Source organism: Bubalus bubalis, chromosome 9 (genome assembly GCF_019923935.1).
Source record: "Bubalus bubalis isolate 160015118507 breed Murrah chromosome 9, NDDB_SH_1, whole genome shotgun sequence".
NCBI lineage: Eukaryota > Metazoa > Chordata > Mammalia > Artiodactyla > Bovidae > Bubalus > Bubalus bubalis.
Window position 1 is genome coordinate 93,790,288 of NC_059165.1, and position 26,697 is coordinate 93,816,984.

Genomic DNA, 26,697 nt, shown 5'->3' on the forward strand with positions numbered 1-26,697 from the left:
ATTACAATTTTCTAACATTAGTAGGAGCTCTGAGCATAGAGATTAGATGTAGCTTTTATTTTCTTCTTTTATAAATCCAGGTTTTCTAAGATTTCTGTAAGAAATGTACTTTAAGATTTTTAAACATCACTTTATTAGGAAAACTTGCCAAGCTGCAAGAACTGTACAGTGAACACCCACATACCCGAGACAGGCTGGGACCTGGGACCATTTGTTGCAGTGGTTCCACATGGACAAACACCTTCCTGAACAACAAGATGCAAAGAAACCATAGGGGACTAAAAATAACTTCACAGTTTCGCAGCTGGGGGCAAATTATAAACCAATTGCCATTTCTGGTGTGGCAGCAGACTGAGGGTCCTGCACATGGACCTGCAATCTTCAGTGAAAGTTTTACTTGTGTTTTCAGTGTATCTCCATGTCTGCATTGCCCTCTCCCTTCATGGGCTATGGTCCATGGGGTCGCAAACAGTTGGACATGACTGAACCACTAACGCATTCACATTCATTCAGTCATCTTATTTTTTTTAATGCATTTCAGTAAGTTGAAGCATTCAGTAAACTGTCTCTGTTTCTGTAAAAAGAAAAAAATTGCTATTCTCTTCAATTGCACATTACAATACTAGAAGACCGTCCCATAGCAGCTGTTACAAAACCCCCAATTCTCCCTGAGAAACACCAGAGAAAGATAAAAGATGATGTAAGTTCCTATTTTTGCTTTCATTTTGTCATGATGGCTCGAAGTCTGTTTTTGCCTTGGAGTGGTAAGTTCTTAAAATATTTTATTCTCTTTTAAGAAATGCAAATATTGTGTATTGATACATATATATGGAATCTAGAAAAAAAGGTACTGATGAACCTATTTGCAGAGCAGGAATAGAGACACAGACATAGAGAAGGGATTTGTGGACACAGCAGAGGGAGGTGGGGGCAAGAAGAAGGTGTGATGAATTGAGAGAGTAGCATTGAAACATACATTATCATGTGTAAAATAGATAGCTAGTGCGGAGTTGCTATATAACACAGAGAATACAACTTAGTGCTCTGTGACAACTTTGAGGGGTGGACTGGGGTGAGGGGCAGTGGGGGTGAGGCTCAAGAGACAGGTAACATATGTATACTTAGGGCTGACTCACCTTGTTGTATGCCCACAACCAACCCAACGTCATAAAGCAATTATCTTAAACAGACATAGAGAATAGACATGGGGAGAATAGAGAATACGGACATGGGGAGAGGGGAGGAGAGGGTGAGATGTATGGAAAGAGTAATATGGAAACTTACATTACTGTATGTAAAATAGATAGCCAACAGGAATTTGCTGTATGGCTCAGGAAACTTGAACAGCGGCTCTGTATCAACCTAGAGGGGGTAGGATTGGGAGGGGGTTTCAGAAGGAAGGGGATGTATATATGCCTATGACTGATTCATGCTGAGGTTTGACAGAAAACAACAAAATTCTGTAAAGCAATTATCCTTCAATTAAAAAAGTATTTTATTAAAAAAAAACAATTATCCTCCAATTAAAAATAAATTTTAAATTAAATAATAAAAATATTTAGTATTTTATTCTAAGTAGAAATAGCAAGGACACTTCAACTCTCATACTCTATCTTGTTTTCAACACTGTGGCTTGGGCAGGGGGCATCCACTTGGTTTGCTCTTTTAAACCATGGCTGAGGTATGTCTCCTATGGAAATACCTGGAGGAATTAAGATGGGGCACTTTCAACATGATTTCATCAGGCAATGGGGCTCTTCAAAGCTTGCTCTTATATTCCGTAGTACAAAGATAGGATCAAAGTGAACTTCTGGGGTGGTTGTTGCGCTGTGGTCAGTCGTGTCCTGCTCTTTGCGACTCCGTGGAGAGGGGAACCTGGCGAGCTACAGTCCACCAAATTTTTCAGGCACGAATCCTGGCGCGGGTTGCCGTTTCCTTCTCTAGGAGATCTTTGCCACTTGGTCTCCTACAGCTCCTGCATTAGCAGGAGGATTCTTTACCACTGAACCAACTGGGAAACCCTTGCAAAACATGAATTTCTTGTAAGAATGGATTTTTTCGTGTCAGGGCCAGACTTTTGACATGGAAAGCTGTCCCGTGCTCATTTTTCTTCCTGAAACTGAGTTGAATTCTTCCGGATCCATTTGCTTTAGCAAGTCAAAATTCCGCCCGGGTCTCACCTTGGTGTTTCTTGGCTAAGAACAGACAGCTGAGCTGCGTGTGGACGGCGCCCCCTGGTGGTCACATGTGGATGGGACAAAGCATGCAAAGGCCTCGTAACACTGAAACGTTTCTCTTTTCAATCCGAATGTCCCATGACAGGAGCTGAAAATTGATAAGGACCCTTCCTCTGTTGCAGAGAGATCACATTTGCTCCCTACTCCTAATTTTGGAAGTCCCAACCTGTATTATATAAAACATTAAAATTGTTCCTCATTCCATATTATGTGGGTTTTGTTTTATGGGGTTTTGTTTGTTTGTTTTTGCTAAAATTACCAAGAGCATTTCTAGAATTATTGCCCAGGATAAACTCATTTAATTGTCCAAGTCTTATGATTTTTTCGGTTTTTTTGGCAGCACGGGGAAGCTTGCAGGATCTTAGTTTCTGGATCAGGGTTCAAACTGAGCCCCCCCCGGCAGTGAAAGCGTGGAATCCTAACCACTGTTCAGTTCAGTCGCTCGGTCATGTCCGACTCTTTGTGACCCCATGAACCGCAGCACGCCAGGCCTCCCTGTCCATCACCAACTCCCGGAGTTCACTCAAACTCATGTCCATCGAGTCAGTGATGCCATCCAGCCATCTCATCCTCTGTCGTCCCCTTCTCCTCCTGCCCCCAATCCCTCCCAGCATCAGGGTCTTTTCCAATTAGTCAGCTCTCTGCATCAGGTGGCCAAAATATTGGAGTTTCAGCTTCAACATCAGTCCTTCCAATAAACACCTAGGACTGATCTCCTTTAGGATGGACTGGTTGGATCTCCTTGCAGTCCAAGGGACTCTCAAGAGTCTTCTCCAACACCACAGTTTAAAAGCATCAATTCTTCGGCGCTCAGCTTTCTTCACAATCCAACCCTCACATCCATACATGACCACTGGAAAAACCATAGCCTTGACTAGATGGACCTTTGTTGAAAAAGTAATGTCTCTGCTTTTTAATATGCTGTCTAGGTTGGCCATAACTTTCCTTCCAAGAAGTAAGCATCTTTTAATTTCATGGCTGCAATCACCATCTGCAGTGATTTTGGAGCCCAGAAAATAAAGTCTGACACTGTTTCCACTGTTTCCCCATCTATTTGCCATGAAGTGATGGGACCAGATACCATGATATTATTTTTCTGAATGTTGAGCATTAAACCAACTTTTTCATTCTCCTCTTTCACTTTCATCAGGGTGGTGTCATCTGCATATTCTGAGGTTATTGATATTTCTCCTAGCAATCTTGATTCCAGCGTGTGTTTCTTCCAGCCCAGCGTTTCTCATGATGTACTCTGCATAGAAGTTAAATAAGCAGGGTGACAATATACAGCCTTGATGTACTCCTTTTCCTATTTGGAACTAGTCTGTTGTTCCACGTCCAGTTCTAACTGTTGCTTCCTGACCTGCATAGAGGTTTCTCAAGAGGCAGGTCAGGTCGTCTGGTATTCCCATCTCTTGAAGAATTTTCCACAGTTTATTGTGATCCGCACAGTCAAAGGCTTTGGCATAGTCAATAAAGCAGAAATAGATGTTTTTCTGGAACCCTCTTACTTTTTCCATGATCCAGTGGATGTTGGCAATTTGACCTCTGGTTCCTCTGCCCTTTCTAAAACCAGCTTGAACATCTGGAAGTTCATGGTTCATGTATTGCTGAAGCCTGTCTTGGAGAAGTTTAAGCATCACTTTACTAGCGTATGAGATGAGTGCAATTGTGCAGTAGTTTGAGCATTCTTCGGCATTGCCTTTCTTTGGGATTGGAATGAAAACTGACTTTTTCCAGTCCTGTGGCCACTGCTGAGTTTTCCAAATGTGCTGGCATATTGAGTGCAGCACTTTCACAGCATCATCTTTCAGGATTTGAAATAGCTCGACTGGAATTCCATCACCTCCACTAGTTCATAGCTCATAGCTTGTTCATAATGATGCTTCCTAAGGCCCACTTGATTTCACATTCCAGGATGTCTGGCTCTAGGTGAGTGATCATATCATCATAATTATCTGGGTTGTAAAGATCTTTTTGTACAGTTCTTCTGTGTATTCTTGCCACCTCTTCTTAATATCTTCTGCTTCTGTTAGGTCCCTACCATTCCTGTCCTTTATTGAGCCCATCTTTGCATGAAATGTTCCCTTGGTATCTCTAATGTTCTGTGAAGAGATCTCTAGTCTTTCCCATTCTATTGTTTTCCTCTATTTTTTTGCATTGATCGCTGAGGAAGGCTTTCTTATCTCTCCTTGCTATTCTTAACCACTGTACTGCCAGAAAATTCCCCAGCTCCTATGACTTTTATGAAACTTAACTTACATATTATTTTCAAGTAGAATAGACTGCTAATTAATGTCAAATTTAAGAAGTGAAGAAGTCATATAATTCTACCTATATACCTGCAAAAGGCATTAAAGTGAACATTTATTCATCAGTATTACTCATCTTTCTAAGTTTTCCCCTATTTTATCCATTTTTTCCTTGAAGTCTCAAAAATATTTTCATGGATCTGTGAACATTTGTTTACCCTGATCAACATACTTTTAACTCTCAATGATCACTAGCGAGCCAAAATTATGTTGGGTGTGCCCAATGTGTTTGGGAAAACTAAGTATACAAGAGCTATCTGGGGAAAAAAGCAGAGTCAGCCTCAATAGATTCAGGTCCCCGAAGTATTTTAAAAATTAAACTCCCCTTTTGTTTTCTCCCCCAGGACTTTCCTGCTTAATTTTTCTCCTGAATATTCCTAACTCATCATTCCAAGGTATGTGGGTGATGGGCAGAGTGAATCTGGAATGCTTTGTGTAGTTTGTGTTTCTGTAGATGCTTCTAGTTTGTTGGGTGTTTTTTTTGACTGCACCCCGAGGCATGTGGGACCCTAGTTCCCTGACCAAGGATCAAACCCACAGCCCCTGGACTGGAAGGTGGAATCTTAACCACAGCACCACCAGGGAAGTCCCTATAGATGTTTCTTTACAAAGCAGTTTGGGGATAAGCAGAACAAGTTTTGCTCTCCCCAAATTCAGACTTAAAAAGAGAAATATGGAAATGGTAAGCACCTCCTCAAATTCATGTAACTCTCCAAGTAATTCTAGCCCTCACAGTTTTTCCCACCACACTAAACTTATGACACTTAAAAAGAAACAGCTTGGGGCTTCCATGGTGGCTCAGATGGTAAAAAGAAATAGCTTTATTGTCTTATTCATACTGTGTAACTGAGGCTATTTACACAAAGAATCCACAAAAATCAGGAGAACAATTGTATAGAAATAATAAAGAGAAAACCATTCTTTTTATTATGGTGCTTATATATATGCTCTTTTACCTACATATATATATATATTCTTATACCTAGGTCTCCTACATGGCAGGCAGATTCTTTACCAGAGCCACCATGGAAGCCCTCAAGACATAAGAGCCATAGTTAAAAGAGTCATCCTCTTTTATTATTTCCATATAACTTTTGTGGGTTCTTTGTGTCGATAGCCTGTGTATTTTAAATAGTATGTATATAAATATTAATATGTATTTACACACATAAAGAGATACAGATATAGACTGAGATTTGATAAATACAGATGTAACTTTGTATGCCTTATTTTACCAAATATGGTCACAGTTTATAGTGTTTTACAATATGCTTTTATTTCACCTAGTATATCCTGAATATCTCTTCTTGTCAATCAGACATAGCATTTCGTTTTGTTAATACACCACAGTTTATTGGTCCATTATCCTGCTGGTGGACACCTGACTCTCCGATGGTTGACTACAATGAATAGGGCTGCTGTGAACATTCTTGTACAAGTCTTTCTGTGGATGTATGTTTTCATCTTGGGAGGGGATTTTCTTGGGGAAATTCCTCTAAGAGTAATCACTGGGTCATAGGATGACCAAATATGTAGAATATTTTCTTCATCTTGCAAATGATAAAAATGAAAGCAAAAAAAAGCAATCCAGCCTGGGGAACTGCAAGTTAAAAATCACAATGAGATTTGCCTCTTGGTCCAATGGTTAAAACTCTAAGCTTCCACTGAAGGGGTTACAGATTCGATCCCTGGTCAGGAAACTAAGATCCCACATACCTCAAGGTGTGGCCAAAAAATAAATGCAATAAATCACAATGAGATCATTGTTCTTAACCTGCAAGGGTGGCTAAAAGTAAGAAGCAGACAGTACCAAATGTTGGCAGGGATGTGTAGCAACCAGAAGTCTCATAGACTGTTGCTGGTGTTTAGCTGCTAAGTCATGTCTGACTCTTTGTGACCCCATGGACTGCAGCACATCAGGCTTCCTGTCCTTCACTGTCTCCCAGAATTTGCTCAAACTCATGTCCACTGAGTCAGTGGTGCCATCCAATCATCTCATCATCTGTTGCCCCCTTCTCCTCCTGCCTTCAATCTTTCCCAGCATCAGGGTCTTTCCAGTGAACCAGCTCTTGGCATTAGGTGGCCAAAGGACTGGAGCTTCAGCTTCAGCATCAGCCCTTCCAATGAATATTCTTTCTTTAGGATTAACTGGTTTGATCTCCTTGTTGTCCAAGGGACTCTCAAGGGTCTTCTCCAGCACATAGATTGTTACTGAAGGGTAAAATAGTACAGCACCTCTATGGATAAAGTGGTTAGGATTCCCCGCTTCCTCCGCACAGAGCACAGGTTCAATTCCTGTTCTCGGAACTAAGATCCCATACACTGTGCCTTGTGGCCATTAAAAAGAGTAGTAAGGAGTTCATATTTAGTAGGAGATTGCCCTGAGATGTTCATATTTATTCATATTTATATTTAGTAGGAGATTGCAAACACCCTCTTCCAACAACACAAGAGAAGATTCTACACATGGACATCACCAGATGGTCAACACCAAAATCAGATTGATTATATTCTTTGCAGCCAAAGATGGAGAAGCTCTATACAGTCAGCAAAAACAAGACCAGGAGCTGACTGTGGCTCAGACCATGAACTCCTTATTGCCAAATTCAGACTTAAATTGAAGAAAGTAGGGAAAACCACTAGACCATTCACATAAATCAAATCCCTTATGATTATACAGTGGAAGTGAGAAATAGATTTAAGGGCCTAGATCTGATAGATAGAGTGCCTGATGAACTACGGACTGAGGTTTGTGACACTGTACAGCAGACAGGGATCAAGACCATCCCCATGGAAAAGAAATGCAAAAAAAGCAAAATGGCTGACTGAGGAGGCCTTACAAATAGCTGTGAAAAGAGAGAAGCGAAAAGCAAAGGAGATTTGCATTTCTCTGATAATGAGTGATGTTGAGCATCTTTTCATGTGTTTGTTAGCCATCTGTATGTCTTCTTTGGAGAAATGTCTGTTTAGTTCTTTGGCCCATTTTTTGATTGGGTCAAAACCACTATGAGGTACCATTTCACACCAGTCAGAATGGCTGCGATCCAAAAGTCTACAAGTAATAAATGCTGGAGAGGGTGTGGAGAAAAGGGAACCCTCTTACACTGTTGGTGGGAATGCAAACTAGTACAGCCACTATGGAGAACAGTGTGGAGATTCCTTAAAAAACTGGAAATAGACCTGCCTTATGATCCAGCAATCCCACTGCTGGGCATACACACTGAGGAAACCAGAAGGGAAAGAGACACGTGTACCCCAATGTTCATCGCAGCACTGTTTATAATAGCCAGGACATGGAAGCGACCTAGATGTCTAACAGCAGATGAATGGATAAGAAAGCTATGGTGCATATACACAATGGAGTATTATTCAGCCATTAAAAAGAATACATTTGAATCAGTTCTAATGAGGTGGATGAAACTGGAGCCTATTATACAGAGTGAAGTAAGCCAGAAAGAAAAACACCAATACAGTATACTAACGCATATATATATGGAATTTAGACAGATGGTAACAATAACCCTGTGTACGAGACAGCAAAAGAGACACTGATGTATAGAACAGTCTTATGGACTCTGTGAGAGAGGGAGAGGGTGGGAAGATTTGGGAGAATGGCATTGAAACATGTAAAATATCATGTATGAAACGAGTTGCCAGTTCAGGTTCGATGCACGATACTGGATGCTTGGGGCTGGTGCACTGGGACGACCCAGAGGGATGGAATGGGGAGGGAGGAGGGAGGAGGGTTCAGGATGGGGAACACAGATATACCTGTAGCGGATTCATTTTGATATTTGGCAAAACTAATACAGTTATGTAAAGTTTAAAAATAAAATAAAATTAAAAAAAAAAAAAAAGCAAAGGAGAAAAGGAAAGATATAAGCATCTGAATGCAGAGTTCCAAAGAATAGCAAGAAGAGATAAGAAAGCCTTCCTCAGCGATCAATGCAAAGAAATAGAGGAGAACAACAGAATGGGAAAGACTAGAGATCTCTTCAAGAAAATTAGAGATACCAAGGGAACATTTCACATAAAGGTGGGCTCAATAAAGAACAGAAATGGCATGGACCTAACAGAAGCAGAAGATATTAAGAAGAGGTGGCAAGAATACACAGAAGAACTGTACAAAAAAGATCTTCATGACCCAGATAATCACGGTGGTGTGATCACTCACCTAGAGCCAGACATCCTGGAATGTGAAGTCAAGTGGGCCTTAGAAAGCATCACTACAAACAAAGCTAGTGGAGGTGATGGAATTCCAGTTGAGCTCTTTCAAATCCTGAAAGATGATGCTGTGAAAGTGCTGCACTCAATATGCCAGCACATTTGGAAAACTCAGCAGTGGCCACAGGACTGGAAAAGGTCAGTTTTCATTCCAATCCCAAAGAAAGGCAATGCCAAAGAATGCTCAAACTACTGCACAATTGCACTCATCTCATATGCTAGTAAACTAATACTCAAAATTCTCCAAGACAGGCTTCAGCAATACGTGAACCATGAACTTCCAGATGTTCAAGCTGGTTTTAGAAAAGGCAGAGGAACCAGAGATCAAATTACCAACATCCGCTGGATCATGGAAAAAGCAAGAGAGTTCCAGAAAAACATCTATTTCTGCTTTATTGACTATGCCAAAGCCTTTGACTGTGTGGATCACAACAAACTGTGGAAAATTCTTCAAGAGATGGGAATACCAGACGACCTGACCCGCCTCTTGAGAAACCTATATGCAGGTCAGGAAGCAACAGTTAGAACTGGACATGGAAAAACAGACTGGTTCCAATTAGGAAAAGGAGTACATCAAGGCTGTATATTGTCACCCTGCTTATTTAACTTCTATACAGAGTACATCATGAGAAACGCTGGGCTGTAAGAAGCACAAACTGGAATCCAGATTGCCGGGAGAAATATCAATAACCTCAGATATGCAGATGACACCACCCTTATGGCAGAAAGTGAAGAGGAACTAAAAAGCCTCTTGATGAAAGTGAAAGTGGAGAGTGAAAAAGTGGGCTTAAAGCTCAACATTCAGAAACAAAGATCATGGCATCTGGCCCCATCACTTCATGGCAAATAGATGGGGAAACAGTGGAAACAGTGTCAGACTTTATTTTGGGGGGCTCCAAAATCACCACAGATGGTGACTGCAGCCATGAAATTAAAAGATGCTTACTCCTTGGAAGAAAAGTTATGACCAACCTAGATAGCATATTCAAAAGAAGAGACATTACTTTGCCAACAAAGGTCCATCTAGTCAAGGTTATGGTTTTTCCAGTGGTCATGTATGGATGTGAGAGTTGGACTGTGAAGAAAGCTGAGCGCTGAAGAATTGATGCTTTTGAACTGTGGTGTTGGAGAAGACTCTTGAGAGTCCCTTGGACTGCAAGGAGATCCAACCAGTCCATTCTGAAGGAGATCAGCCCTGGGTGTTCTTTGGAAGGAATGATGCTAAAGCTGAAACTCCAGTACTTTGGCCACCTCAGCAAGGAGCTGACTCATAGGAAAAGACTCTGGTGCTGGGAGGGATTGGGGGCAGGAGGAGAAGGGGATGACAGAGGATGAGATGGCTGGATGGCATCACTGACTCGATGGACGTGAGTCTGAGTGAACTCCAGGAGTTGGTGATGGACAGGGAGGCCTGGCGTGCTGCGATTCATGGGGCGGCAAAGAGTCAGACACGACTGAGCGACTGAACTGAACTGCCCTGAGACGTTAACCATTTAAGATGACATTTTTTATTATTTATTTATTTTGGGTGTCCTGGGTCTTCATTGCTGTGCAGGTGTTTCTCTAGTTGTGGCGAGTGGGGGCTACTCTCTAGCTGCGTGTTCAGGCTTCTCACTGCTGTGCCTTCTCTTGTTGTGGGGCACGCAGGCTTTAGCAGTTGCAGTACATGTGGCAAACGGGCTCAGTTGCTCCAAGGCATGTGCAATCTTCCTGGACCAGGGATCAAACCTACATCTCTTGCACTGGCAGGCAGATTCTTTACCACTGAGTCAACAGGAGAGCCCTTGAAATTACATTTTGAACTCAGGGATGATCATTCTATCTCCCTGTTCACTCCTGTCTAGCCTTCCACACCAAGATGGTCTCCATCTTATGACTTGTCCCACTGCTCAAGAAAACCTTCTGCTAGAGACTTCCCTGGCTGTCCAGTGATTAAGACTCCATGCCTCCAACCCAAAGGACCCAGGTTCATTCCCTGGTTGGGGAACTAAGATCCCACATGCCGTGTGGCAGGGCCAGAAAAGAAAAAAAAAAAAACCCACCTTCTGCTAGATTTTCTCATACTTAGTCATCTCAGCCACACTTGCCCTGGACATCCAACAGAATTTCTCTTCCTGACCTCCACTTAGCCTCTGGCTTCCTTTTATTTATTTATTTATTTATTTTTAATTGGAGGATAATTGCTTTATGGCACTGTGTTTCTTTCTGCCATACATCAGTATGAATCAGCTATCAGTTCAATTCAGTCGCTCAGTGTCCAACTGTTTGCGACTCCATGGACTACAACACACCAGGGTTCCCTGCCCATCACCAACTCCCAGAGCTTGCTCACACTCATGGATATACATATGTCCCCTGCCTCTTGAACCTCCCTCCCACCTCCCATCCCATCCCACCCCTCTAGGTTGTCACAGAGCACCAGATTTGAGCTCCCGGCATCATACAGTAAACTTTTCACTGGCATTCTAATTTTACATATGGTAACGTGTATGTTTCAATGCTACTTTCTCAGTTCATCCCACCTCTGGCTTCTCGTTGTTATGGTTCTTCAGTCACTCAGTCGTGTCCAACTCTTTGAGACCCCATGGACTGCAGCACGCTAGGCTTCCCTTCCCTGTCCGTCACTAACTCCCTGAGTTTGCTCAAACTCATGTCCTTTGAGTTCAGTGATGCCATCCAACCATTTCATCCTATGTCACCCCCTTCTCTGTCACCCCCTTCTCCTCTTGGCCTCAATCTGGCTTCTTATATTACATCTATTTGCAATCCTTTCCATATGGGGTAATTTGTTCCCTTGTCCCCCTGTAAAAATATAATTCTGTGGAATCAGGACCTGGAATGCTCTCATTAACTGGTGGGTAAGAGAATGATAAACCAAGTGCCAGGAACCTAGGAAGTACCCCATGGCAGACCAAATGTCTGCCTGACAGGAGGGCAACATGGATTGAACTCACTTGTTTGACCTTTGATGGATCCTTAATCACAGATGTGAATGAATGCCTGAATACCCAGGCCTGCCCTTCGAAAGCCACCTGCACGAACACTGTGGGAGGCTACTTCTGCACCTGTAAATCCGGATTTGAATCAAGCAATGGGAAGACATATTTTAATGGTTCTGGAGTGACGTGCATAGGTGAGTGTTATTTAGGTAAGAACATTCTAGACAAAAGTAGGTCTACTTATCCCTCATATTGACATATTGGACCTAAAGTTGGAGAATAACTGATCAAGTCAATGGCTTTGATAGTAGAGACCTACGTGTTAGGCATGGAAAGCATTTTTTGTTGAATATCATAAAAAGCCATTAAATTCTTTAGCTCAAGGGTCTTTTTGTTTAGATTGCAGAGTTTTGGGATCTAAATACTAAGTAAAAGGACCTTCCCTGGTAGCTCAGCAGGTAAAGAATCTGCCTGCAATGCAGGAGACCCTGGTTTGATTCCTGGGTTGGGAAGTTCCTCTGGAGAAGGGATAGGCTACCCACTCAAGTATTCTTGGGCTACCCTGGTGGCACAGACAGTAAAGAATCTGCCTGCAATGCAGGAGACCTGGGTTCAATCCCTGGGTAGGGAAGATCCCCTGGAGTGGGGCATGACCACTCACTCCAGTATTCTTGCCTAGGGAATCACCATGGATGGAGGAGCCTGGCAGGCCACAGTCCATGAGGTCAAAAAGAGTCAGACATGACTGAGCGACTAAGCACAGAACAGCACAGCACTAAATAAGAAGGAATGTTAGCCAGGGATGTATAAAAGGGGTTTGTCCTCAATCTGGAATATTTTAAAGTCCATATTAATAAGGGGTTGGCAGGCATGTATAGCCTATTAGTTTCCCACTTGGAAATGTTGTTTTTTTCAGCCACTAAGTGGTGTCTGACACTTTGCGACCCCATGGACACACCAGGCTCCATTGTCCTTCACTATCTCCTAGAGTTTGCTCAAATTCATGTCCATTGAGTTGGTGATGCTATCTAACCATCTCATCCTCTGCTCCCCTCTTCTCCTTTTGCCTTCAATCTTTCCCAGCATCAGGGTCTTTTCCAGTGAGTCAGCTCTGCCCAAAGGATTGGAGTTTCAGCTTCAGCATCAGTCCTTTCAATGAATAGTCAGGGTTGATTTCCTTTAGGATTGACTGGCTTGATCTCCTTGTTGTCCATGGGACTCTCAAGAGTCTTCACCAACACCACAGTATGAAGGCATCAATTCTTCAGCACTCAGCGTTTTTGTGGTCCAACTCTACATCTGTACTTGACTACTGAAAAAACCATAGATTTGACCTTTCTCAGCAAAGTGGTATTTCTGCTTTTTAATACACTGTCTAGGTTTGTTATAGACTTCCTTCTAAGGAGAATGTTTCCTAATACATTAAAAATATATAGTTCACATAAAATTCTATTCCTACCATTTTGCATTTGGGGATTTCAAAAAACTTTTATCACTTAAGTTTATATTTATAGCAAAAAAAAAACTTAAAGATTTGTGCATGGGAATTTGTTTTCATTGTATATTCTAACATGTTATTTCAGAGGTTTAGAATGTAGTTTTTAGAAAGTGTTTTAAAAGAACTCAACTCCTGAAACACACTAGTGAGTTTTCAGATGTTGCTGCTGAGTTTTTCACATGGAGAAATCAACTCATATAAAAAGAGTTGTTTATGTATTTATTTTTTAGGTAGAGAGAAATTTTCTCAGGAACAGGACTGCTGGATCATATGGCAATTCTATTGTTAGTTTTTTGAGAAATTCCCATACTATTCTCCATAATGGCTATATGAATTTATATTCCAACCAACAATTTAGGAGGATTCCCTTCTCACCACACCCTCTCCAGCATATATTGTTTGTAGACTCTGAATATAAGAATGCCACCTGTGCTCAAGACACAGAAAATGTGGACTCATCATAAAGTCGTCTTAGTTCTTCCATTGTTTTCTACACAGATGAGTTCTATGCATGCTCAGTCACTCGATCACACCCTGACCCCTTGGACTATAGCCCACCAGGCTCCTCTTGTCCATGAAACTTTCCAGGCAAGAATGTTGTGGTGGATTGCCATTTTCCTCCTCCAGGGCATCTTCCTGACCCAGGGATCAAACCCACATCTCTTGTGTCTTCTGCATGGGCAGGCAGATTCTTTACCACTGCACCACCGACACCACCTGGGAAGCCCAATGAGTCCCATTCTCTTTCTAAATCTTACCTCACTGTTTTTTGGGGGTTTTTTTTAGGAGGGGGGAGGAATTTCTTGTATGGTGTTTTCATATTCTCTTATACTTTGTCACTTCCTCCGAGACATGTTTTCTAGACTCATACTTTAAAAATCTCTATTCATCACTTCCTGTTCTTTCTACTGTTTTTTTAAAATAAATAAACATGTATGTTAGTTAATGTTAGTCACTCATTCATGTCAGACTCTGCAACCCCATGGACTGTAGGAGGTTGTAGCCCACCACTCTCCTCTGCCCATGGGATTTTCCAAGAATACTGTAATTTCCTTCTCCCGGGGATCTTCCTGATCCTTGAACTGAGGTCTCCTACATCTGGGCCACTAGGGAAGCCCAAATATGTATTAAGTCTCTTTTTTAATTTTTTAGTTAAAAAGTGTTTTATTGAAGTATTTATTGCTGTTGTTCAGTTCACTCAAGGTGAGTGCCTTGAAATACACAGACTGTTCACTGCTCTGATGCTGGCTGATACTGTGACTTGTGTGTGGTGGACACGCACAAGCTTGGGATGAAGAAGTGAACTCACTGAACCCTGAGTGACCCCATGGAGCTGTCACTGAATGATTCATTTTTCATCCCTTTCCTTTTCTGCCACAGATAAGAATGAATGCCTGAACAGCACAGCGTGCCCACTGACAGCCACATGTAAGAATACTCAGGGAAGCTACTTTTGTGTCTGCAATCCTGGGTTTGAGACTCCTGAGGGGAGAACTCAATTTATTGGCTCCAGAGGAACTTGTGTAGGTAAGCAGATTCTCTGACACCTTCAGGGGAAAACTTTCTAAAAGAAAGATTTGACCAAAACAAATGATGAAAAACAAACAAATAATCAGTATGGCTCTGACTTCAAAATGTTAATAACCTTTAAATTCCTCAGTATCTAAACACTGTCATTTGATACAGCTGTTCATATGTGTTTATGTGTGCATAACATGTATGTGTGTGTGCTCAGTTGCTCAGCCGTGTTTGACTCTTTGTGACCCCATGGACTGTAGCCCGCCAGGCTCCATGGGCTTCTGCAGGCAAGAATACTGGAGGCAGTTGTCATGGCTGCTTCCTCCAGGAGATCTTCCGGACCCGGTGATAGAACCTGTGTCTCCTGTATCTCCTGAATTGGCAGACGGGTTCTTTACCACTGAGCAGAGATGCCTTCCATCAAATGCGCAGCTTCTGTTAAAGTAACCACAAAGGCTCTCCCTAGTGGCTGTCAATTTATTGATATTTTAACTTGTCATCCTTACTTCTATTGAAAAAAATCCAAAGATAGAGCAATTCAATTAAAAAACAGAAAGACAAATTCTTTTTCAAAAGAATAGCTGCATATACATGTATAACTTGGAGAAGGAAATGGCAACCCACTCCAGTATTCTTGCCTGGAAAACTCTATGGACAGAGGAGCCTGGGAGGCTACAGTCCATGGAGTTGCAAAAGAGTCAGACGTGACTGAGCACGCATGCACGTGTATAACTGAACCAATTTGCTGTACACCTGAAACTAACACAATATTGTTAATCAACTATACTCCAATACAAAATTTAAATTTTTTTTAAAAAGGACAACCTGCTGAATTGGAGAAAATATTTACAAATTATGTGATGGATAAGGGATTAATTTCCAAAATATACTAACAGCACATACAACATCAAAAAAATTTTTTAATTGATTAAAAATGGACAGAAGATCTGTATAGACATGTTTTCAAAGACATACAGCTGGCCAACAGGCACATGAAAAGATACTCAACACTGCTGATCATTAGATAAATGCAAATCAAAAGCACAATGAAATACCACTTCACACATATCAGAATGGCTATCATGGAAAAGTCTGCAAACAACAAATGTTGGAGAGGATGTGGGAATGTAAATTGGTGCAGCCGCTATGGAAAACAGTATGGAGGTTCCTCAAAAAAACTAAAACTAGAGTTACCATATGATCCAGCAATTCCATTCCTGGATATATATCTGAAGAAAGCAAAGACATTAATTTTAAAATAGCAATAGTATTTACAATAGCCAAGATACAGAAGCAACCTAAGCATCCATTGACAGGTGAATGGATAAAGAAGATGTGAGATATATAAAGAGATAGACAGATAGATATAGATATATACATGCAATGAAATACTACTCAGCAACATAAAGAATGAAATTCTGACATTTACAACAATACAGACTAGAGAGTATTATACTTAGTGAAATAAATCAGACAAAGACAGACAAATGCTGTAACGTATTACTTACATGTGGACCCTAAGAAATAAAACAAACATGTAAATAACAAAACAGAAACAGATTCACAGATATAGAGAACAAGCTAGTGGCTACCAGTGGGGAGAAGAAAGGGGGAGCGGCAAGACAGGGGTATAGAATTAAGAGGCTCAAACAAGTATGTATAAAATATATAGGCAACAAGGATATATTGCCCAGCACAGGGAAATATACCCACTACTTTGTGATAAGTTTAAATGAGGTATATAATCCATAAAAATATAGACTCACTATATTATACACCTGAAACTAACACAATATTATAAAAAAAAACCACAAAAACTATACTTCAGTTTTGGGCTTCCCTGGCAACTCAGATGGTAATGAATCTGTCTGCAATGCCGGAGACCCAGGTTCGATCCCTGGGTTGGGAAGATGCCCTGGAGAAGGGAATGGCAACCCACTCCACTATTCTTGCCTGGAGGATTCTATGGACAGAGGAGCCTGGCGGGCTACAGTCCATGGGGTCACAAAGACTTGGACACTAATGAGCAACTAACACACACACTCACATACTTCAGTTGGCCAGCAGGCATGACTGAGAAGCAGAAATCCCATTTGGAAAGAAAGCTGGGAGAAAAGTTGGGAGGGAAATTTCTCCAAATTCAGACTGTGAACAAACATTTCATTTCTTTTTTTTTTTTTTTTTGAACTCTCATTCTATTTCTAGGAATCAACCGTAGTTCCCCTACCCCAACCCAAGTTACATTTTCAGAAGACCATAAACAACAGGTATGTTCCCATCTTTGTAAATCTGTTTGGTGCCCACCACCAGTATGTGGAAATAAACAATAATTACAAACAAAATACTCTCTAGGGGGAATATGCTAAAATATAAAACAAGGATTCAAATCAACCCCCCAAACCCCACCAGCACATACACACATAATGGTCTCTGGGGATAAAAATATGTTTCTTGATATTAATATTTTTAGATCTCTCCTATTTCTTCCATATTTTATGCTTTATCTATTGCTTTCATTTTGAGCAACAAAGTATTGTTTGGGGAAAACATGGCAGCCATGAAGTGTTCTCAGTCAACACTAGCTTTGTACAGAATTAATTATAAAAAAAAAAAAAAAGAAGCACCCTGGGACTTCCCTGGTGGTCCAGTGGTTAAGACTTCATGCTTCCAATGTGGGAGGCATGGGGTTCATCGCTGGTCAGGGAATTAAGATCCTTGGCCAAATCGCATGATCAAATTATTTTTTAAAAAAGAAGCACCCCTATGCCCTCAATTTAATCATTATTACGATTGATATAATTTCATTGCTGCAAGTACTGTGTGTTATTGTCAATAAATCTTTTAAAGGTGACCTACAAAACAAATATATGTTACATTAAGACAATAAGGAAACCAGTATGTACACCCATAAGATGAATTTTCAAAATCCAGTCCTTTGTTTCATTAAAAGTTATCTGTAATTTGGTCTAAGTTGTCCAGTGTCATATATACCTTATAGGAATTAAAAATCCTGACTTCTAGACCATTTAGGTCAAAGTGCACTTTTGGAAAATAGACTGTCTCTAATCACAGTCAAGAAGAAAGGTAAATATGCTATGAAGATTGTTTTTATTAAAAGAGACAGTGGAAGAACCTGTCTACATTATTATATATTATATACAAAGGTTATGTATAAATAATGTTATATAGGAACACAAATATTTTATATAAAATATACAAAAACAGAAATAAATGTTAATATTTTGACTATTATGAATGGTTCTTGGTTATTATTATGTCTCCATCCCCTAAAGTTAATATATTTGAATTGCCTCTTCTCCAATTTTAATTTATTTTGATTTTGTCAGTGGGAAAAAAGGGATTAGCTTGAGAGTTTAGATTTTATTATATTTAGGCACTTTTAACACTTTGGTTCTTTAGAAATTATTTTTGAGGATAATGAGGTGGGTGTTGAACTGATTCATTCTTTTCAAATGGATGCCCACTAGTCCCAAAACAATGTATTGAACTTTATTTACATTGTGTATGTGTCAAACTCCAACAAGTGTGTTTAATTTTGCAGTCTTGCATTCAAAGGTATGTCAGAGTATTTCTCTGCCAGGACCAACTGTTTTAATAAAGCTTCTGAGGACTTGAGAACAACCTCTGGATGCTTCTAACTGAATGAAAGCCAATGAGATATGTTTCTATTCTTTCCTTTTAGGACACCACCAAAGACCCAAATAACACAAGGATTAGCTCTGTTACCATGGTGACAAAAGGAGTACCAGAAGATAACAATGTCACACTTAAGTTACAGGTTTGAAATCATTCCCAGTTTCTGTGAATGTTTTCTCAGAGTAGATAATTCTCCATCTTTTTCTTCCTCCAATATGCCTGAAGGAATTAATTATAAATTAGGTGGGACAAGTTCTTTTTCCTTTCTGTCTCCACATCACAGGAGGAATGCAAACCCCACAATAGATTTTTACCTTAATTCCACTGGCTACAGAGGTCTCTCCCTTCCTAATTTTCTGAAAATAAGCATTTTCCCATATTAGATGACAATTGATCATTTCTGTAGGGGTACACTAAAAAGCTCTAAAAGAAAGCACAAATGCAGGGGAATTAAGAAGAAAAGCAAAGGTGAAACCAGGCAGCATGGGCACGTTCTCAGTCGCTCAGTCGTGTCCGACTCTTGGCAACCCCACGGACTATAGCCACCAGGCTCCTCTGTCCATGGGATTTTCCAGGCAGGAATACTGGAGTGGGTTACCATTTCCTCCTCCGGGGGATCGTCCCCACCCAGGAACCCAGGTAGAAGGTGATGCAAAATCTAGGACCAGTGAATTAAAAACATTCAATTACTTCACAATGGAATGAAGTGACAGTGTAAAGGTCTGAGTTTCTTCCAGCTTTGTTTAAACATTCACGCCTTTTCCCTACACTGTTCCCTTCTTCTGCTATTAGGCAATGGGAATAATCCCAGAGAAAGCTCATAGTTGTGGAAGCTTCGAGAAAGGTCTGGAAAATAAAATCTGTAGTCTTAGCTTCCTTTTATGATTTCCTCCTAGACAATAGTCATTTTCACATCCATTATTTTTTGTTTATTCCTCAATATTTCATTCTTTTTAAAAAAATTTTAGTGGCATATCACACTATTTTGTTTATTCCTAGGTAGTCTATTCTTTTTTTAAAATTTTATTGATGTATAGTTGATTGACAGTGTTGTGTTAGCTTCCTGTGTATAGCAGAGATTCATATATATATATATATATATTCTTTTTTTTTCAGATTCTTTTACCATATAGATTATTACAGAATATTGAGTATAGTTCCCTGTGCTATACAGTAGGCCCCTGTTGCTTACCTGTTTGGGTAAACAACAGGTGTGTATATGTTAATCCCAAATTCCTAAATTGTCTGTGAGTCTGTTTCTATTTTGTGAGGACACTCACAATTTTTAAATTTATTTTTTTCCATTGTGGTTTATCACAGGATAGTGAAGGTAGCTCTCTGTGCTCCACAGTGGGACCTTGTTTTTAATCCATCCTTTGTATCATAGTTTGCATCTGCTAATCCCAAACTTCCAGTCCATCCCTCTCCCAACCCTCTCCCTCTCGGCAACTACACGTCTGCTCTCTACGTCTGCACGCTCACTGTTTGTATGGCAGGAAATAGCCGATTCTTTTGGCAACTTCAGCAACACCATCAGCGAGTCATCTCAGAGACGCAAGGAAGAAATTGCCCATTTAGCGACACAGTATCTTCACAGAGTGCAGTCGGCAGCCTATGAAGCTGCCCTCAATCGACCCACAGGAGGAATGCTGAGGAAAGAGTCACAATTTATGGGTAAGCTGTGGTCATAGATACTCAGGCAGACTCTCAAACTTAATTGGGTTCAGGAAATGCTGGTTGAGCTACAATTCCATTGCCAGAAAACAGCCTTCTCTTTCTTTACACTGGCAAAATCTGTGTATGTACTTGACATGAAATATCTTATTTCTCTTCAGAACCCTAAGTTTCATTGGATGAGGCTTGAAAGTTCATTTGACTGGACCATCCATTCATCATTCAGGTCTAACCTATTTTCAAAGTGAATCTTTCGTGGCTGCGTGTACTGTCACTTTTAATCGAAGAGTCACCCTAGAGTTATGTACAATCTTTATCAAGGACACACTGAAGGATAAACCAGCCTTTAGTTTTAGAATCAATAAAAGTTGGGGGCATAAGCAGCACCTAGTAAAGTGTCTGGTGCTTCAAAGCATTTACTAATCATCAAACGAATGACTGAATATATGGGCAGAAAAAAAATGTGGTGTTATCATCAATTAGAGGATAAGATTCCACTTTTTTGGAAAGCAATTATTTTATTGAAATATAGTTTCCCCCTTCCATATCCTTAAGTTTTCAGATATTTTTCCCCTGATGACATTATGAGTAAGCAATGGTTCCTTGCTGTAGTTTTATGTGCATTTCACTGATTACTAATGGACTAGAAGTCTTCATTTTATGCTGGCCATTGGATTTCATTGCTGTAATTATTCTGATCTATATTCTTTGTTCATTTTCCCTTATCCAGTTGTTCTTTGTCCATTATATTTTTGGTTTTTATCTTATTGAATTTTAGGACCGCTTTACATATGATGGACTTCATTTATGTTTCTAAATATCTTCTGCCAATCTGTGGTTTCTTGAAAGGACTTTTGGGTGAAGATGTTTCCACTTTTGATGTAATCACATCTTTCTGTCTTAGAGATGTGGGGAGGGAGATAGCAAATGCCAGGGAAGCAGTTCGTGATGCTAATTAGACTGATTAGAGTAGGCTTGGAGAGGAGGTGAGATTTGTAAGAAGACTTGAAGGAAAAGAAGGAGTGAGCTACGTGCATATCTCATGGAGAATGATCCTGGGCAGAGGGGTTGGGGTGAGCATTCCTGGTGCACTGGAGGTACTTGCAGAGTGTCTGGAAATGACTGGTCAAGGAACTGATGTAAGGCAAGATCAGACAGGGTCTTCTGGGAATTGTAACAACACTGGCTTTTATTCAGGGAGACCCTATCTGATTCACATTTTGAAAGGATCCGATTGGCTGCTCTGGAGGAACAGTGAATGCAGTTATGTGACTGGGATCAGCCAGGATAGATCTACTGGCGGTCTAGATGAAGTCAGTGCTCCCAATCAGATTCACACCAACATTGGTGTCTTTTCAGCAAAAAGGTGAATTTGCTGCCAGGTTTGAGAGAAAGAGAAAGGTTGGTGCTAAAGTTGATTAATGTGTAGGTGATTAAAATATTTGGCTTGTTCAAAAGAAAAGAGACAAAAGAGTGAGTATGGAGAGATGGAGGGAAGGAATAAGATGCCTTGTGATTCTTTCTTAAATTAACTTTTATTGGAATATGGTACTTTACAGTGTGGTGTTAGTTTCTACCGTACAGCAAGATGAATCAGCTACATATCCTCTTTTTTTGGATTTCCTTCCCATTTAGATCAACACAGAGCACTGAGTAGAATTCCCTGTGCTGTAGATTTTATGTGCATATGTACAGTAGATTCTCATCAGTTATCTATTTTATTTGTTGTTATTGCTTAGTCACTAAGTCGTGTCCAACTCTTTTGAGACCCCATGGATGGTAGCCTGCTAGGCTCCTCTATCCATGGGATTTCCCAGGCAAGAACACTAGAACACCAGATTCACCATTTCCTCACCAAGGGATCTTCCTGACCCAGAGATTGAACTCGCATCTGTGGCATCTCCTGCATTGGCAGGCAGATTCTTTATCACTGAGCCACCTGGGAAGTCCATAGTATCAATAGTAACTGACTTATATGCCTTGTTATTCTTCAGCATGTATCAAACTAAGTGAAAAAGTGTATGATTAGTAAATAATGGCCTTTTAAACTCTTTAATTAAGACCTTCTCTTGAATGGTAGTGTGGTCAAAAGGAAAGATATCAGTCTCATGATTAGAAGAGATGAGACAATCTCATGCCAGCCTCACTCAACTCTACCATATTGAATCTGTTGCCTCCAATAAGAGACTGGGTGCCCAAATAAAGCCAACAGCTTCTATGTGTCCACTCCAACTCCAGCACCCAAGCTCCAGTTTTCATTTGAAGCTCCCACAGTTGTCAAGGGCTTCCCTGATAGCTCAGCTGGTAAAGAATCCACCTGCAATGCAGGAGACCCCAGCTCAATTCCTGGGTTGGGAAGATCCACTAGAGAAGGGATAGGCTTCCCACTCCAGTATTCTTGGGCTTCCCTTGTGGCTCAGCTGGTAAAGAACCTGCCTGTAATGCGGGAGACCTGGGGTGGGAAGATCCCATGGGGAAATTCCTACAGAAATTTCTACCCACGCCAATATTCTTACCTGAAGAATTCCATAGACTGTATGGTCTATGGGGTCACAAAGTGTCAGACACTCCTACAGTCATCATTTTCTTAAATTTAATTTTTATTCATTTTTTTGCCACACCACGCTGCATGTGGAATCCTAGTTCCCTGACCAGGGATCAAACCTGTGCACCTTGCATTGGGAGCATTAGTCTTAAATACTGGGCCACCAGGGAAGTCCTTGTCATTTTTAAAAATGAGATGGACAAGGAGATTATAATTTAAAACAAGTGTTTATAAAGATTTCCAATATTTACACAGATTTTTTTGTTTTTTAGTTATTGAAGCGCTGACTATCAAGAACAGCTGCAAAACAGAAAACGAGATGGTTAAATTACAGACTGAAAAGGAGACAATGGACATCGATTGCAATGTTGTCACTGGAGGAGGAACTGGAGGTAATGGAAATTACCTAGACTATCTCAACATCTCTAGAACTGGGGGCAGGGGAAATTTACTTTTATTTTTTATTGAATTATATTAATAATTAATACACAATACTATACTAATTTCGGCTGTACAACAGGCTGATTTGATACTTTTATACATTATGAATGATCAACTCACTGTGCAAAATTGTTGCAATATTACTGACTATATTCTCTGGTATAATTATATCTTTGTGACATATATAATTCCAATCACCCATCTTCTCCCCATGCGCCCTTCACATTCTTTCCTCTGGAAAACACCACTTTGTTCTCTGTGTCCATGAGTCTGTTTCTCTTTTGTCTTGTGTTTTAGATTCCACATAGATGTGAAATCATGTGGGATTTGTCTTTCTCTGTCTGACTCATTTCACTCAACATAACATCATACCCTCCAGGTTCATCCATGTTGCGGCAAATGGCAAGACTTCTTTCTTTTTTGTGGGTCCATCTAGACAAGGCTATGGTTTTTCCAGCAGTCATGTAAGGATGTGAGAGTTGGACTGTGAAGAAGGCTGAGCGCCAAAGAACTGATGCTTTTGAACTGTGGTGTTGGAGAAGACTCTTGAGAGTCCCTTGGACAGCAAGGAGATCCAACCAGTCCATTCTAAAGGAGACCAGTCCTGGGTGTTCTTTGGAAGGAATGATGCTCACTGACTCAATGGACATGAATTTGAGTAAATTCCAGGAGTTGGTGGTAGACAGGGAGGCCTGGCGTGTTGCAGTCCATGGGGTCACAAAGAGTCGGACACGACTGAGTGGCTGAACTGACTGACACTAAAAATGAAGCTGGGAGGCCAGAATGGGGAGCTTTCATGCAGGACAACTCCACATCCATTACAGGAAGAAATGCCAATGATAGACCCAAAAGAATCATCAACAAAGACTCATCATTTATAGTCTCCAAAAGGAAAAAGTATACATAGCATCTCCAGGAAAAGATGTGTATCATGCCTCCTAGAAGAAATCCACTTCCTAGCAACTCAGTCAGTGAGAACCATCATCACTCTGAACTCTCACTTTTCTCCAAGGGACTTTGATTCAAAACAACCTCTTGCAACATCCCCTCTTTTCTCCATGTTTCTTTTTTAAAATAATGTTTCTTTCCTTTGTTCATTGGGCTTGCCTATGGTTTCTGCCATGAGTTGTTTGTCCCAAATTGTAATTCTCTGCTACACCCAGATAAACCCCTCCTTTTTTGCCAGGAAAGTAGTTGACTTTTATTTTTAAAATCAGTACTAGAATATTTTAAACAAATAAAAATATAGAGCATATTGTAAAAAAAAAAAAAAAAAAAAAAGGAAGGAATGATGCTAAAGCTGAAACTCCAGTACTTGGCCACCTCATGCGAACAGTTGACTCATTGGAAAAGACCCTGATGCTGGGAGGGATTGGGGGCAGGAGGAGAAGGGGATGACAGAGGATGAGGTGGCTGGATGGCATCACCGACTCAATGGACATAAGTTTGAGTGAACTCCAGGAATTGGTGATGGACAGGGCGACCTGGCGAGCTGCAGTCCATGGGGTCGCAAAGAGTCAGACATGACTGAGCAACTGAACGGAACTGAACTGAATATTCCATTGCGTATATATACCACATCTTTATCCATTCATCTATGGAGGACACTGAGGCTGCTTCCATATCTTGACTATTGTAAACTGCTGCAAGGGACACAGAGGGTATCTTTTCTAGAATCCAGACAGAGCCTTATCATCCTGCAAGTGGAAAGGCTTTGAAATCTCCCACATCTCTTTTTCATGGATGTATGATCTAACAAAGTAGGATTTAGGATTCTACATTCCGTATTTGAATTCTTAGAGACTTGCCAGATAAATTCTTAACTTTGGCTACACATTCCCCCATCTCCTCCTCAGGTTGATCGTATCCTTGCTTCCTTTCAGGTGCTGTGGTCTTTATTTCTTACAAGTCTTTCGGGTCCATCTTAGATGGCTCCTTTGCGTCTAAGGAAAACCTAACTCTTGATGAAAAGCTGGATCACTTTCAACTGAATTCCAAGGTGATAAGTGGTACCACAGGATGCAAGAAGAATTGTTCCCTGGCCAAACCTGTGAACTTCACATTTCACCATATACAGGTGGGCAAGTATATCAACTTGTTTGAGCACCTAGAGATTTCTACCAATCACACCTGTAAACCCAGTAGTGAAAAAGTATGGTTTTTGTAGTCAATTCTTTCTCCCTAAGCTGGTTTATCAGGAATTGCCAATGGAGATTGGAAATTCAGCCCAGTGCTTGGTTACTAGCTACTCCAAAAATTACGTGATGGGAATTATTCCCTCAACAGACTAAGAAGTGATAAAAACTGTAGCCTTATTTACTGTTGGGAAATGAACAGATAAAGACGACTCTGCAATCCCATGGACTATAGCCTGCCAGGCTCCTCTGTCCATGGGATTTTCCAGGCAAGAATACTGGAGTGGGTTGGCATTTTCTCCTCCAGGGGATCCTCCCGACCCAGGGATCAAACCCGTGCCTCCTGCACTGGCAGGCAGATTCTTTAGCACTGAGCCACCTGGGAAGCCCAAGATGTTCACAGTAAGGTCTCTTAAAGTGAAATCATCAAGTCACATACTTTAAGTATGTACAGTTATATTTGTCAAGTATTCCTCAATAAAGCTGGAAAAAATAAAAGGCTCAAAACATTAAAAGTCAGATGAGAGCTTCCCTGGTAGCTCAATGGTAAAGAATCCACCTGCCAATGCAGGACACATGGGTTCGATCCCTGGTCCAGGAAGATCCCAAATGCCTCAGGGCAACAAAGCCCCTGTGTCACAGCTACTAAGCCTGAGCTCTAGAGTCCTCGGGCTGCAAATACTGAGCCCACGTGCCCCAGAGCCCATGCTCAGCAACAAGAGAAGCCAGCCATCACAGTGAGAAGCCCACGCACTGCAACTTGAGAGTAGGTCCTGCTCTCTGAAACTAGAGAAAAGCCTGCACAAAACGAAGACCCAGCACAGCCAAAAATAAATAAATATGCAAATTTTGAAGTCAGATGAAAGAGGTTTTTTTTTTTAACATTTGGAAAAATTTCATTTCTGACCCAAGAATTGAAACTTGAGCCTCTAATTAATTGAAGAAGAATTTGAAAATACATTATCTGGTCTTCTAGTTCTAAGTAGAAGATACTTTATATAACAAAGTCTATATTGAATATGGTATCTTGCACTTCAAAATTTGTTGAGTGTAGATCTTATAGTGTTCTTACCACAAAAACAAGCTGAAACAAAGGGACACAAGAAACTTTAGGAAGTGTTGGGTAGGTTTTGTTACTTTGATGGTGGCGCTGGCATCACAGGTGTTTGCATATGTCCAAATTCATCACATTTTATGTAGCGTGTGCTGTGTGCTCAGTCGTGTCTGACTCTTATGACTGTAACCCTTATGTATGTAACCCTTATGACTGTAACCGTGCTCCTCTTTCCATGGGATTGTCCAGGCAAGAATACTGCAGTGGGTTGCCATTTTCTACCGCAGGGGATCTTCCCAACCTAAGGATTGAATTCACGTTTCTTGTGTCTCCTGCATTGGCAGGCAGATTTTTTACCTTTGTATAATAATTACACCTCAGTATAGCCATAAAAAAAAACTGAATCCCATGACTTTTAAAACACATTAAAAATTGCCCTCACAAGATATTCAATGTAGGCCCCTGT

General features: G+C 40.7%; 1 protein-coding gene across 1 annotated transcript in view; it reads left to right on the forward strand.

Moving 5' to 3' along the window:
- Nucleotides 1-693: 693 nt before the first annotated feature.
- LOC102407985 (adhesion G protein-coupled receptor E3) overlaps nt 694-26,697 on the forward strand; it is a 50,639-nt gene continuing 24,635 nt past the window's right edge. Inside the window, exons 1-9 of the mRNA XM_044948062.1 lie at nt 694-764; nt 4,891-4,941; nt 11,757-11,903; nt 14,588-14,734; nt 16,931-16,992; nt 18,429-18,524; nt 19,879-20,056; nt 22,874-22,993; nt 24,926-25,119. Coding sequence (XP_044803997.1) covers nt 731-764; nt 4,891-4,941; nt 11,757-11,903; nt 14,588-14,734; nt 16,931-16,992; nt 18,429-18,524; nt 19,879-20,056; nt 22,874-22,993; nt 24,926-25,119 — 1,029 coding nt within the window. The 5' untranslated portion in view covers nt 694-730. The remainder of the gene's footprint in view (nt 765-4,890; nt 4,942-11,756; nt 11,904-14,587; nt 14,735-16,930; nt 16,993-18,428; nt 18,525-19,878; nt 20,057-22,873; nt 22,994-24,925; nt 25,120-26,697) is intronic.